This window comes from Caretta caretta, chromosome 5, assembly GCF_965140235.1.
Source record: "Caretta caretta isolate rCarCar2 chromosome 5, rCarCar1.hap1, whole genome shotgun sequence".
In the NCBI taxonomy this organism is placed as follows: domain Eukaryota; kingdom Metazoa; phylum Chordata; order Testudines; family Cheloniidae; genus Caretta; species Caretta caretta.
The window spans coordinates 2,742,058-2,755,076 of NC_134210.1; the positions used below are offsets into that span (position 1 = coordinate 2,742,058).

General features: G+C 47.6%; 1 protein-coding gene across 1 annotated transcript in view; it reads left to right on the forward strand.

The window, feature by feature from the left end:
- Positions 1–6,467: 6,467 nt before the first annotated feature.
- VCP (valosin containing protein) overlaps positions 6,468–13,019 on the forward strand; it is a 33,375-nt gene continuing 26,823 nt past the window's right edge. The window contains exon 1 of the mRNA XM_048850229.2: positions 6,468–6,616. Coding sequence (XP_048706186.1) covers positions 6,600–6,616 — 17 coding nt within the window. The 5' untranslated portion in view covers positions 6,468–6,599. The remainder of the gene's footprint in view (positions 6,617–13,019) is intronic.

Genomic DNA, 13,019 nt, shown 5'->3' on the forward strand with positions numbered 1-13,019 from the left:
AGAAGTAAATTAGGCCAGACAAGAACAGAAAGAGAGAGAACAAAGGTTGCAGGATCTCATCAACATACCACACTTCAGTGTCCCAGAGAACTTCACCTTTGATAGGCCTTCAGAATGGACAGTCTGGAAGCAGTATTTTGCAAGACTTTGCATTGCTACAAAACTCCGTAAAGAAACTGGAGATATTCAAGTATCTTCTTTAACTTATGCTATGCGGGTGTAGGCAGACTGTATCTTTATCTTTACTGAAGACAGTCACAAAGATGACAATGAAAGAGTTTTGGCTATGTTTGATACCTCAGAGAAATGTGGTTTATGAAAGAGCATTTTTTCACTAGGGAATTCAAGAGCCAAAAGAAAATGTTGAATGTTTTATAAGAGCTCTGCATCCATTGGCTGAAAACTATGATTTTGGGGACTACAAAACATGAAAATATCAGAGACAAGCTCGTTATTGGGTTAACAGACAAGAACCTCTTGCAGCATCTGTGATTAAAGACACAGTTAAATCTACCCACAGCTATACAGATAGCAAAGCTCTCTGAACTAGTCAAACAGCAGAACAAAAGGCAGGAGGCACCATGAAAAACTTGAAACTAGCTTAGAAGCTGTAAACATACCCAGCATGAGGGCTAGAAGTCATTACCATGAAATCCATGAGGCTATGAAGACATTCCAAGCAAACTCCAAAGCTTTTCAGAATAAATATACAAGATATGGAAAAATACATAGCCCAATAGATGTATGTTTAGCCAGAGGCATGTGGCGTAATAAATGCACAAAATATGGACATTATGCAGCTGTTTGCTGCACCAAGGCAGTCAGGGAGGTGACTAACATCACAGACAATCAAGAGCCATTGTTTCTGGGATCTATCACTTATGATGACACAGAGCCTGCCTGGAGAGTGAAGTTAAATATTCAGGGTGAGACTATTGACTTTAAAATTGACTCAGCAGACGATGTAAGTATCATCTCAAAAGGAACTTACAATCACCTTCAACCCCTCCCAGGGCTGAAATCACCTGACCCAGCTCTGACTAGCCCTGGAGGTATTCTGAACTGCATAAGAATGGCTATGCTGGGTCAGACCAAGAGTCCATCTTGCCCAGTATCCTGTCTTCCGACAGTGGCCAGGGCCAGGTGCCCCAGAGGGAATCAACAGAACAGGTAATCATCAAGTGATCCATCCCCTGTCACCCATTCCCAGCTTCTGGCAAACAGAGGCTAGGGATACTATCCCTACCCATCCTGGCTAATAGCCATTGATGGACCTATCCTCCATGAATTTATCTAGTTCTTTTTTGAACCCTGTTATAGTCTTGGCGTTCACAACATCTTCTGGCAAGGAGTTCCACAAATTGACTGTGCGTTTTGTGAAGAAATACTTCCTTTTGTTTGTTTTAAACCTGCTGCCTATTAATTTCATTGGATGACCCCCACTTCATGTGTTATGAGAAGGAGTAAATAACACTTCCTTATTTACTTTCTCTACGCCAGTCATGATTTTGTAGACCTCTATCATAACCCCCCTTAGTTATATTTTTTCCAAGCTGAAAAGTCCAAGTCAGGGAGATAAGACAGGCTATAAAAGTAAAAAACTCAATAATAATATTGGCTGGGTACATGTCACCTCAGGACGGGCTGCAGAGATGAAGTTTCTTGACACCTTAAATGACTGCTTCTTGGAGCAGCTAGTCCTGGAACCCACCAGAGGAGAGGCAATTCTTGATTTAGTCCTAAGTGGAGCACAGGATCAGGTCCAAGAGGTGAATATAGCTGGACTGCTTGGTAGTAGTGACCATAATATAATTAAATGTAACATCCCTGTGGCGGGGAAAACATCATAGCGGCCCAACACAGTAGCACTTAATTTCAAAAAGGGGAACTATACAAAAATGAGGCTAGTTAAACAGAAATTAAAAAGGTACAGCACTAAAAGTGAAATCCCTGCAAGCTGCGTGGAAACTTTTTAATACACCATAATAGAGGCTCTACTTAAATGTACGCCTCAAATTAAAAAACATAGTAACAGAACGAAAAAAGAGCTACTGTGGCTAAACAACAAAGAAAAAGAAGCAGTGAGAGGCAAAAAGGCATCCTTTTAAAGGTGGAAGTTAAATCCTAGTGAGGAAAATAGAAAGGAACAAAAATTCTGGCAAATGAAGTATAAAAATATAATTAGGAAGGCCAAAAAAGAATTTGAAGAACAACTAGCCAAAGACTCAAAAAGTAATAGCAAATTTTTTTTTAAGTACATCCGAAGCAGGAAGCCTGCTAAACAACCAGTGGGGCCACTGGACGGTTGAGATGCTAAAGGAGCACTCAAGGACGATACAGTCATTGCGGAGAAACTAATGTGATGCTAACGTGGTAGAAACTATAGTAAAGAACAGAATTATCAGACATGTACATGCACACGATTTGCAACACGGCTTTTATAATGGGAAATCATGCCTCACCAGTCTATTAGAATGTTGTGTGGGGGATCAGCAAGCGTGTGGATAAGGACGATTCAGTCGATATAGTGTACATGGAATTTTAGGAAGCCTTTGACAAAGCCCCTCACCAAAGGCTCTGAAGGAAACTATGTAGTCATGGGATAAGAGGGAAGGTTTTCTCATGGATCAGTAATTGGTTAAAAGATAGGAAACATAAGATAGGACTAAATAATCACTTTTCACAATGGAGAGAGGTAAACAGCAGGATCCCCTGAGAAAGGATCTATAATGGGACCTGTGTTGTTTAATGTATTCATGAGTGATCTGGAAAAAGGAGCGAACAGTGAAATGGCAAAGTTTGCAGATAATACAAAATTATTCAAGATAGTCAAGTCCAAAGCAGACTGCGAAGAGTTACAAAGGGATCTCGCTAAACTGGGTGACTGGGCAACAAAATGGCAGATGAAATTCAGTGTTGGTAAATGCAAAAATCATGCATATTGGAAAACATAATCCCAACTATACATACAAAATTTTGAGGGTCTAAATTAGCTGTTACCACTCAAGAAAGAGATCTTGGAGTCGTCATGGATAATTCTCTGAAAACATCTCCTCGGTGAGAAGAAGCAGTTAAAAAGGCTAACAGAATGGCACTATTAGGAAAGGGATACAAAGACAGACAATACCATAATGCTACTCTCTAAATCCATGGTGTGCCCACACCTTGAATATTGTGTGTAGTTCAGGTCAGCCCATCTTAGAAAGGCTGGAAAAGGTTCATAGAAGGGCAGTAAAGAAATCAAAAATATGGAGTAGAGGAGAGACTAAAAAGGAGAGAGTGGTTCAGGTTAGAAAAGAGATGATTAAAGGGGGATATATTAGAGGTCTATAAAACCATGACTGGTGTGGAGAAAGCGAATAAGGAAGTGCTTTATTTACCCTTTTCCACAATACTAAAACCAGAGGTCACCCGATAAAATTAATTGACAGCAGGTTTAATACAAACAAAAGGAAGTACTTTTTCACACAATTAACCTGTGGACTTCATTGTCATGAGTTGTTGTGAGGGCCAAAAGTATAATGAGTTCAAAAAAGAACTAGATAAGTTCCTGGAGGATAAATCCAACAATGGCCAAGATAGTCAGAGATGTAACTCCATGCTTGTAGCGACCCCTAAACCTCTGACTGCCAGATGACAGGGTGAATCTCTCAGAATTGCACTCCCCCTGAAGCTCTGGTATAGGCCACTGTCGTAAACAGGCTACTGGGTTAGATGGACCATTGGTCTGACCCAGGGTGGATCTTATGGATCTCACAGAGGAGAGAGAAGTCCTCTGGATCCAGTCACTGAGGAAACCCTTTGTGAAGTGGTGGTGTTTTCATGAATGTTTGGATCCTGGTTCTTGTGAAACCAGCCAGCCCTGCAACAGACTAAGCATTGGAGGGAAAACCTACTTTATAGGCAAGGTAATTATAGGAGAGGTAACTATTAATAAACGGAGACCCAGCTTTGCATTGTATGATTAAGTTTTGTGTTGTAACCAATTGTTTCCATCATTTTCTCTCATTTCTAGTTAAATCTTTATCCTTTCTTAAATAAACCTACTTTTGTTTTATTGTGTGTGCTCACAAAGCTGTGAGTTACACAGGAGCAGTGGTTTAAGGCAGGGGTTCTCAAACTCCATTGCACCACAACCCCCTTCTGACAATACAAATTACTACACGACCCCAATGGGGGGACCGAAGCCTGAGCCTGCCCCAGCCCCACCGCCCCAGGTGAGAGGGCCAAAGCCCCAGCCTTGCCGTCCTGTGGCGGGGAGCCTGTAACCTGAACCCCACCACCCATGGCCAAAGCCCTTTGGTTTTGGCTTCAGCCACTGGTGATGGGGCTCAGGCTTTGACTTCAGCCCTGGGCCCCAGCAAGTCTAAACCAGCCCTGGTGACCCCATTAAAACAGGGTCACAACCCACAGTTTGAGAACTGGTGATTTAAGGTGAAGGTAGCAAACAGGGCAGAGAATCGGGAATTACATGGTGTAGCCAGCGGCAGGGGCCGGATATCAATGGGGAGCGATTCGGTACTGGGGTGCACCGGCTGCTAACCTGCACGGTGAGGACACGGCAGGCCTAGCCCAGAGTCGGTTGCTTGACTGGCCAGTAGAGTTAAAGAGCTGACACCCAGCCAAGCAGAGCCAAGACTTCCTCATGCAGGTCAGTCTAAGCGTGGATTTGCTGCAGGAAACTTTCCAGGCCTGGTCTCCCTGTGCTACCCTCTCGGATTGTCTAGCGCAGACCGTTCTCTGCCCCTTCGTGCAGCCTCACCTGCCACGTGGAACAGCCTCTACCTAGCAGTTTGCTTCATTCATTCTCCATCCCTTCAGATCCTAGCTGAGCACAGACCACAGCACTGCTCCCTTCTCCACGGCTCATAATTTCTCCTCCTCTCATTACTTAAGTTCTGTAAAGGATTGGGGGGGTGCAGTGGGCATGAAAGTGACTGCACACCGTAGACTTGTGTCACCACCAAAGCTGGGCCTCTGAGCCATTTAACCAGAGTCCTTGTGCCCCAGGTCACAGCTGGCCACTTTGGATGAGCTCCAACTGGCAGACACTCATCAGGCTGCTGTACTGGCCCCAAACTTTGGGTCCCATGTATTCTCAGCTTGCTGGGCCAAGGCAGAATTTAAGCACTGTCTCTGGGCCGTTAGGCACACACATCAGGTGCAGATCCAGCATCTGACACCCCTCTTGGCGGTGGAGACCCCATAGTCCACATGCCTAGGTAGGCCTGACACTCCCAAGCAGCTGCTGCATGTTCTCATTGTTCCAACATTGCTGCTGAGCCCCCTGGTTGACTGTTTCCCCTTTCTGGACCCACGTGACAGTGTAAACAAGTAACTCTCAGGCTCTGCGAAGGAATTTCTAAACCCATGACACACTTTACTTTTAGATAGCACTGATCTATGGAAAGCAACAAATCTCCATGCAGATCCCTGCCTCAGTTTCCTCACTACTGCAAGTGTCTTTTGGGACTTGTCACTGTCTTTTCAGGGGATTCCTCCTGCTCAACTTTATTTCCATTGCATCTCCCAGCAGTCCCTACCTCTCCTAAAAATGGCTGATGAGAAAACCTCCCTTTATAGTTGCAATCCCCGTTGGCACACTGTGACCACCCGCTGTGACTTCCGGTCCCTCTGGTAATTCCAGGCCTGGTTACCAGCTCAGTAGAAGAGGTTTCCCCAGTTGGCAGCAGCTCATTGTCCTGCCAGGGCAGATTAGTCAATTGTTGACTGTCCCCTGAGCACAAGGAGGAGGACGCAAGTGTCCAAGGACAGACACCCGGCATGCCCAGCGTTCATGCAGCCTCCCTGGAATTCATCGCTCCACTCAGCGCGATGGCCAGCAGGTCACACGAGGCAGACCTGGATTGCAAAGCATGGCCTGAGATGTTTGCACCGTGTCCCCAGCCAGCGGCCGCTGGGCACCGAGGCCCCTGCTGAAACCCACTTCTCTCAGCACCATCCCAGCCTGGGGTGCAGGGGCTGGGGGTCCCTGCTGAGACTGGCTGCTCTCAGCTGGAGGAGGTGGGACTGGGCCCAGGGGCTCATTCACTGCCCGTCTCTGGCCCAAGGGGCAGAGAAACCAGCAGCAGCCCGGACCCCCCCACCCAGGGGTTAATATTGGTCTGTCAATCACCTTACTTCCCTTCCTGATTGGCTGAACCTGTCCAGGTTTTACCAGGTCTTAGGTACTGGTGGAGACGTTACTAGGCAGGATAGCAATGTGGGCGGACCCTGCCTGCCCCGTTTTTCCATTGGCGTATTTTTGTGATTGGCCGTACGTTCCGTGTTGCCGGGTAGAGTCACCACTCTTCCTTGGGCACTGTGATTGGCGGACGAGGTGGCGGCTGGAGCTTTCTGATTGGCCAGGGCAATACGGTTTTTCCCACTGGCCGCTCTGCTGCCAGCCTAAATTTCTGATTGGCGGGCGCGGCTTGTTGCTAGGCAGAGTAGCCGGCGCCGGGCGGAGCTCCGCTTCCGATGAGTCGGCTGTGAGGCTCAGTCAGAGCGAAGCGCCCGGAGCCGCCGCCAGCCCGAGCCGAGCCCGCTGGGGAGACCCCGAGACCCGCCGCCGCCAGCCCCGCCCCGCCCCGCGCGCCATGGCCTCGGGATCCGAGTAAGTGCGGCCCGGCCCGGGCCCCGCCCCAGCCCCGCGGCCCGGCCCGGCCCGGCCCGGCCCCCCGCCGCCGGTAGGCCCCGGCCTGGGCCCGAGCGGCCGGGGAGCGCCGGGGGCCTGCCCCGGCACCGAGCCCGCCCCGCGCCGGGCCCGATCCTGCTGTGTCATGCAGGCCCCGAGGGGCGGAGCCGGGGCTGGGCCCGGCGAGTGGGGCCTCGGCCTCCCCGCCGCCGCCGCCGGGAGCCCGGCCCGGCCCCGCCGCGCCTCGCCGCGCCGCTCCGACCGGACCCCGCGGAGGCGGCGGCTGGGTTCCTTCTTCCCGCGGCCGGCGCCTCGGCCCGGCCCTTGTGGGGCGGGTTTCCCGGGCCCGGCGCGGCGGGTCGGAGCCGGGGGCGGGGAAGGCCGGGCCGGGCCGGGCCGGGCCGGGCCGGGCCGGAGCTGGGCTGGTGTCCGCCTGCTGCCCGCGCACGCCCGAGCCTGGCTTCCCCGGCCGGTCGCGGCACTTCCTGCTGCCCGAGAAATGCCGAGTCATGTGGCTCCAAGATGGTGGGAGCTTCGGCTCCTGCCCCGGCGCCCTCGTCTCCCCCTTCAGGCCTCCTGCGCGCTCCCTCGGGGGGTTTCCCTCCTCTGACTTCGAGAGCGGCCTCGGTGTGGCCATTAGTAAACCGGGCCCTCCAGGGGCGGGGGCTCGCTCTCGGCCTGCTGGGCAGCGTGCCCCCCACTGCTTCGTGTTTCGCTTTACCCTTTCGGGGGGGTGTTTCCATTCAGTGGCACGCACGCCTGAGGACACCATGAGGTCTCGGGTAGCGTAGCCCAGTGGTTGTCCACCTTTAGGGACAACCGCACCCCTTTCAGGAGCCTGGTTTGTCTTGTGTACCCCCAAGTTTCACCTCACTTAAAAGCTGCTGGCTTACAAAATCAGACCTACAAATACAAAAGTGTCGCAGCACGCTAGTCGTGAAAAATTGCTGACTTTTCGTTTTACCAGGGAATTATAAAATCAATTGGAATATAAACATTGTGCTTACGTTTCAGTGTCAAGTATACAGAGCAGTAGAAACAAATCATTTTCTGTTTGAAATTTGAGTTTGTACTGGTTTTGCTCGTGCTTTTTAATGTAGCCTGTTGCAAAACTAGACGAATATCTAGATGAGTTGATGTACCCCCTGGAAGAGCTCTGCGTACCCCCAGCGGTACACGTACCCCTGCTTGAGAACCCCTGGTGTAGCCCTCAGGACCCCACAGGACAGCAGTTGTGGGAAGGTTTTGTTTTTAGACTCCGTTAGGGCATAGAAGAAAATGGCAGATTCTTGGGAAGTTGATGGCCATCAGCACCTCCAACCAAAATACCGCAGATTAAAAAAATCATACTGATTGTCCTAAAAACAAATTCAGAGTAACCAGATAGATGGAAATGGGAGCTGCTGAGGGACTCAATGTGAGAAGGCGTGGACATGTTCCTTTGGAGATGTGGTTATGCCATATGGTAACTGAGAGGAATCCTCTATTTTCTTGTGCGGCATCTTGCTTCATATTGTTACACGCTGAGAATGGAGGTCCTCTTCCACTTTTCAGACATCAGTTGGGTGATAGCTGCACAGCCACTGTGCAATGTGCAGCCATCGAGATGAGCTGCCACAGAACTTAAAGGTGATCTTCAAAACAAAAGAGTATTTGCAACAAGCCATTCGCCAGGGTCAGAGGGGCATTCAGTGCCTTAGAAATCCATACCTTAACTCTTTGTTCTTTTTCAGGTCCCAAAGTCCAGACCTGCTGTGGATCAACAGCTCTGGCATGACACCAGATTGCTTTGTCCTGATGGGTCAGCTGCAGCAAGGATCTGCCATCGGTTTGGTGCCCATGGCAGAGTTCATGCTGGAACTGTTGATCTAAGATACACATTTTGACACTGAGTCACATTTGAGTGTGTCTTAAAATAAATCTGCTCCTGTTCTGCTTAGGAAAACTCTTCCCACCCTGTGATTACAAGACAAATCATTCTTTAACTGAATTAAATGATACTATTTTAATTACAGTTTCTGGGTTCCTGTTGGTGGCAGCTATCTTGCTGAGGTGATTCCTCTGATCACACCATGTGGGAGTCCAGTAACTGAGTAAACTAGTTCAGCTTGGCTTTTAAGATTGTTTATCTTTTAAATATATCATTGTTTAACCAATATTAGTAAATGGGAACTGACTATCTGGTAATGGGCTCTAATTGTGCTCTCCCAAATGACACCTCAGCAAGATGGCTGCCCTCAGCAGGCAGCTTTAAGGAAAAATTGGGTTCCTTATTGTTATAAATACCTGAGGAAAGCACTACTTGCAGCGCAGACATTCTGGCTCAATCTGTTACAAAACTGACCTCTCCCTAGGTATCTGTCAGTAGCAGGTCCACCTGAATCAGTGCTAAAGCCAGTTTAACTACTAGCGTAGAGGGGGCAAAACTCCTTTCAGATTCATGGCAGAAACATGAGTCTCAATCACATTTTCCATCGCAGATGCATATAACTTTGCCCATTTATGTTAGCAGTAATTGTCAGCAGCAAGTTTCAGAGTGGTAGCTGTGTTAGTCTGTATCAGCAAAAACAATGAGGAGTCCTTGTGGCACCTTAGAGACTAACAAATTTATTTGGGCAGAAGCTTTCGTGGGCTAAAACCCCCTTCATCAGATGCATGGAGTGAAAAATACAGTAAGCAGTATATATATATTACAGCACATGAAAAGATGGGAATTAAAATATATATATACTGCTTACTGTATTTTTCACTCCATGCATCTGATGAAGTGGGGTTTAGCCCACAAAAGCTTCTGCCCAAATAAATTTTAGTCTCTGAGGTGCCACAAGGACTCCTCATTGTTTTTGTGTCAGCAGCAAGTCAATTTCCTAATGTGGATGGGCCCTCGGAGACCCAAGCATAGTTTGTTCTTGCCTCCTGAGGATTATGTTGTCACAAGTATGCTAATCAGTAGTGTAGGTTCCTCTCTGTCCCTGCTCATTCATGCTGTGTGCCACAGTATATGGGCTTCAGGTTTCATCACAAGTTAAAGCATCAGGAGCTTTAACACAGGGAAATGATTAAGTGGCATGGACTGTAAAACTTGTTTTGTTGGCAGACAGGAGACTTGGAAAGTTTCCCTTATAAAGGAAGGAAAAGAGTCTTTATGGATTGGGGCAGGAAAATACTGTGGGTGAGTGTTAGTGCTGGGATTTCTCATCTCAATTGGACATCTCTACTGGGGAACATATCCTGACTTTTGGACTGTATTGAAGAGAGATTGAAACATGCCGTGAACTCTGCGTTTTAATCTAAACCCCTCAAAAGTACAGTAAAACTTAACATTACATATCTGTCTTGTGGGTCAGCATAAAAACAAAAGAGGACTGATCAATTTTCCCTGGGCTCTCTGTAGTCTTAAGGACCTCATCAAATTTCCTCTAATTCTCCTTTCCAGGCTAAGTAACTTCCATCTCTCATCTGTACCCCTCTGATACTTACTCTCATCTGTAACTACCATGTAACCCTCTAAACACCTTTGTTCCTTTCTCTGGAGCTGCTCATTGTCAGCAGTACCTCTAAGGTGAGGTGACTGAAACTGGCCCTGCTAGACTAGATGAGCATACGCCACTGTTTGGAATATGTCTTCTATTTGTAATGCCCTCAAGCCTCTCAGTGCTGCAGTGCGCTGGACAGACGGCTTTTTCTGTTCATTAGACCCAAGGTTCCCAAAGTTTTCTTATTGCGTACCCCCTTCCAGATTTACCAGCTGCAAGTTCAAAGCGCTACAGTGATCGGCAGTGAGGGCTCTGTATGTCACCGTATCTGTATTCTCATTGGTACATCTTGAAATAAATTAATTACCGTATTTTATATAACAAATTCCCACAGAGTTTTAAAGCTTCCTCTGAGTAGCTTATTATGAAAATGCAATAAATAAAATAATAAAATCCACCATTACACAATTTCTCCTGTGTACACCTAGGGGTACATGTACCAGAGTTTGGAAACCCCGGCATTAGACTCTCTTTCCTCTGAGGATCCTGCAAGTTTGAAGCTCTTTAACAGACCTTTTGGCTCGTGTGAATTAACTTATATTTACCCAAGCTAGGTGTCACCTGCTGTTGTATTGCTTGTTCCCCCAGTGTGTTTAAATCCATCAGAAGTTTCTCACCATTTTCCATAGCTTTTTAATTCACAGAACAACTTGCTTATAGTTTCAACTCACTGTCCATTTCCTCCTCCATTTCACTAATAAATGTGCAAAGCTGAACCTACTGCCAGCCCCTAGGCTCACACTGCTAACCTCTCCACCCTCAGAGGCAGTAATTCACAATGCCATTTCCTGTTAATTCAACTTCTTAAGCTGGATGAGCGCAAGTCCATGGGGCTGGATGCGCTGCAGCCAAGAGTGCTAAAGGCCTTGGTGGATGTGATTGCAGAGCCATTGGCCATTATCTTTGAAAACTCATGGCGATCGGGGGACGTCCCAGATGACTGGAAAAAGGCTATTGTAGTGCCCATCTTTAAAAAAGAGAAGAAGGAGGGTCTGGGGAACTACAGGCCAGTCAGCCTCACTTCAGTCCCTGGAAAAGTCAGGGTCCTCAAGGATTCAATTCTGAAGCACTTAGAGGAGAGGAAAGTGATCAGGAGCAGTCAGCATGGATTCACCAAGGGCAAGTCATGCCTGACAAACCTAATTGCCGTCTATGATGAGATAACTGGCTCTGTGGATGAAGGGAAAGCAGTGGACGTGTTATTCCTTAACTTTAGCAAAGCTTTTGACACGGTCTCCCACAGTATTCTTGCCAGCAAGTTAAAGTAGTATGGGCTCGATGAATGGACTATAAGGTGGATAGAAAGTTGGCTAGATCATCGGGCTCAGCGGGTAGTGATCAAGGGCTCGATGTCTAGTTGGCAGCTGGTATCAAGCGGAGTGCCCCGAGGGTCGGTTCTGGGGCCAGTTTTGTTCAATATCTTCATTAACTATCTGGAGGATGGCGTGGATGGCACCCTCAGCAAGTTTGCAGATGACACTAAACTGGGAGGAGAGGTAGATACGCTAGAGGGTAGGGGTAGGATACAGAGGGCCCTAGACAAATTAGAAGATTGGTCCAAAAGAAATCTGAGGTTCAACAAGGACAAGTGCAGAGTCCTGCACTTAGGATGGAAGAATCCCATGCACTGCTACAGACTAGGGACCGAGTGGCTAGGCAGCAATTCTGCAGAAAGGACCTAGGGGTTAAAGTGGACAGGAAGCTGGATATGAGTCAACAGTGTGCCCTTGTTGCCAAGAAGGCTGTATTTTGAGCTGTATAAGTAGGAGCATTGCCAGCAGATCGAGGGACGTGATCGTTCCCCTCTATTCGGCATTGGTGAGGCCTCATCTGGAGTACTGTGTCCAGTTTTGGACCCCACACTACAAGAAGGATGTGGAAAAATTGGAAATAGTCCAGCAGAGGTCAACAAAAATTATTAGGGGGCTGGAGCACGTGACTTATGAGGAGAGGCTGAGGGAACTGGGATTATTTAGTCTGCAGAAGAAAAGAATGAGGAGGAATTTGATAGCTGCTTTCAGCTACCTGAAAGGGGGTTCCAAAGAGGATGGATCTAGACTGTTCTCAGTGGTACCAGGTGACTGAACAAGGAGTAATGGCCTCAAGTTGCCTTGGGGGAGGTTTAGGTTGGATATTAGGAAACTCTATTTCACTAGGAGGGTGGTGAAACACTGGAATGGGTTAGCCAGGGCGGTGATGGACTCTTCCTTCCTCAGAGGTTTTTAAGGTCAGGCTTGACAAAGCCCTGGCTGGGATGATTTAGTTGGGGATTGGTCCTGCTTTGAGTAGGGGGTTGGACTAGATGATCTCTTGAGTTCCAACCCTGATATTATATCATTCTATGATTAAGTCATGTATGAAGAACCTTATCAAAAGATGGGTTTTGTCCAGTTGGTGTGATTTACATTTGAAACTCGTAATGAGTTTGGGAGGAATGATTATTGTTTTGTAGAATCTGTGCTGCCTTCACTTCCTGAGGTTATATGTTACTTTGCAAAACATTGTATTAGTCACTTCTTAGACTTGCCATCAGTTCCCTCAGTATCACAGCCAAGATGCTCTAGCTTCTGATGTCCAGGGTATCCTTTGGCTTTAAAGCTGGGCCACTAAGTTAATGACTTTCCAATCTCCAAGAGCAGCGCTGTTTGTAAGGACCTTGCATCTCCTTGTATATTCCTACTGTTTCACCAGAGGCTCCTATCTTGCCTGATGACTTACAGGTTTCGAGTTTCTTATATTGCTCTGTTACTTCCTCATGGTTGGATTTATGCTGGAAATGGCCCACCTTAATTATCATGCACATTGTAGGGAGAGTGGTCACTTTGGATGAGCTATTACCAGCAGGA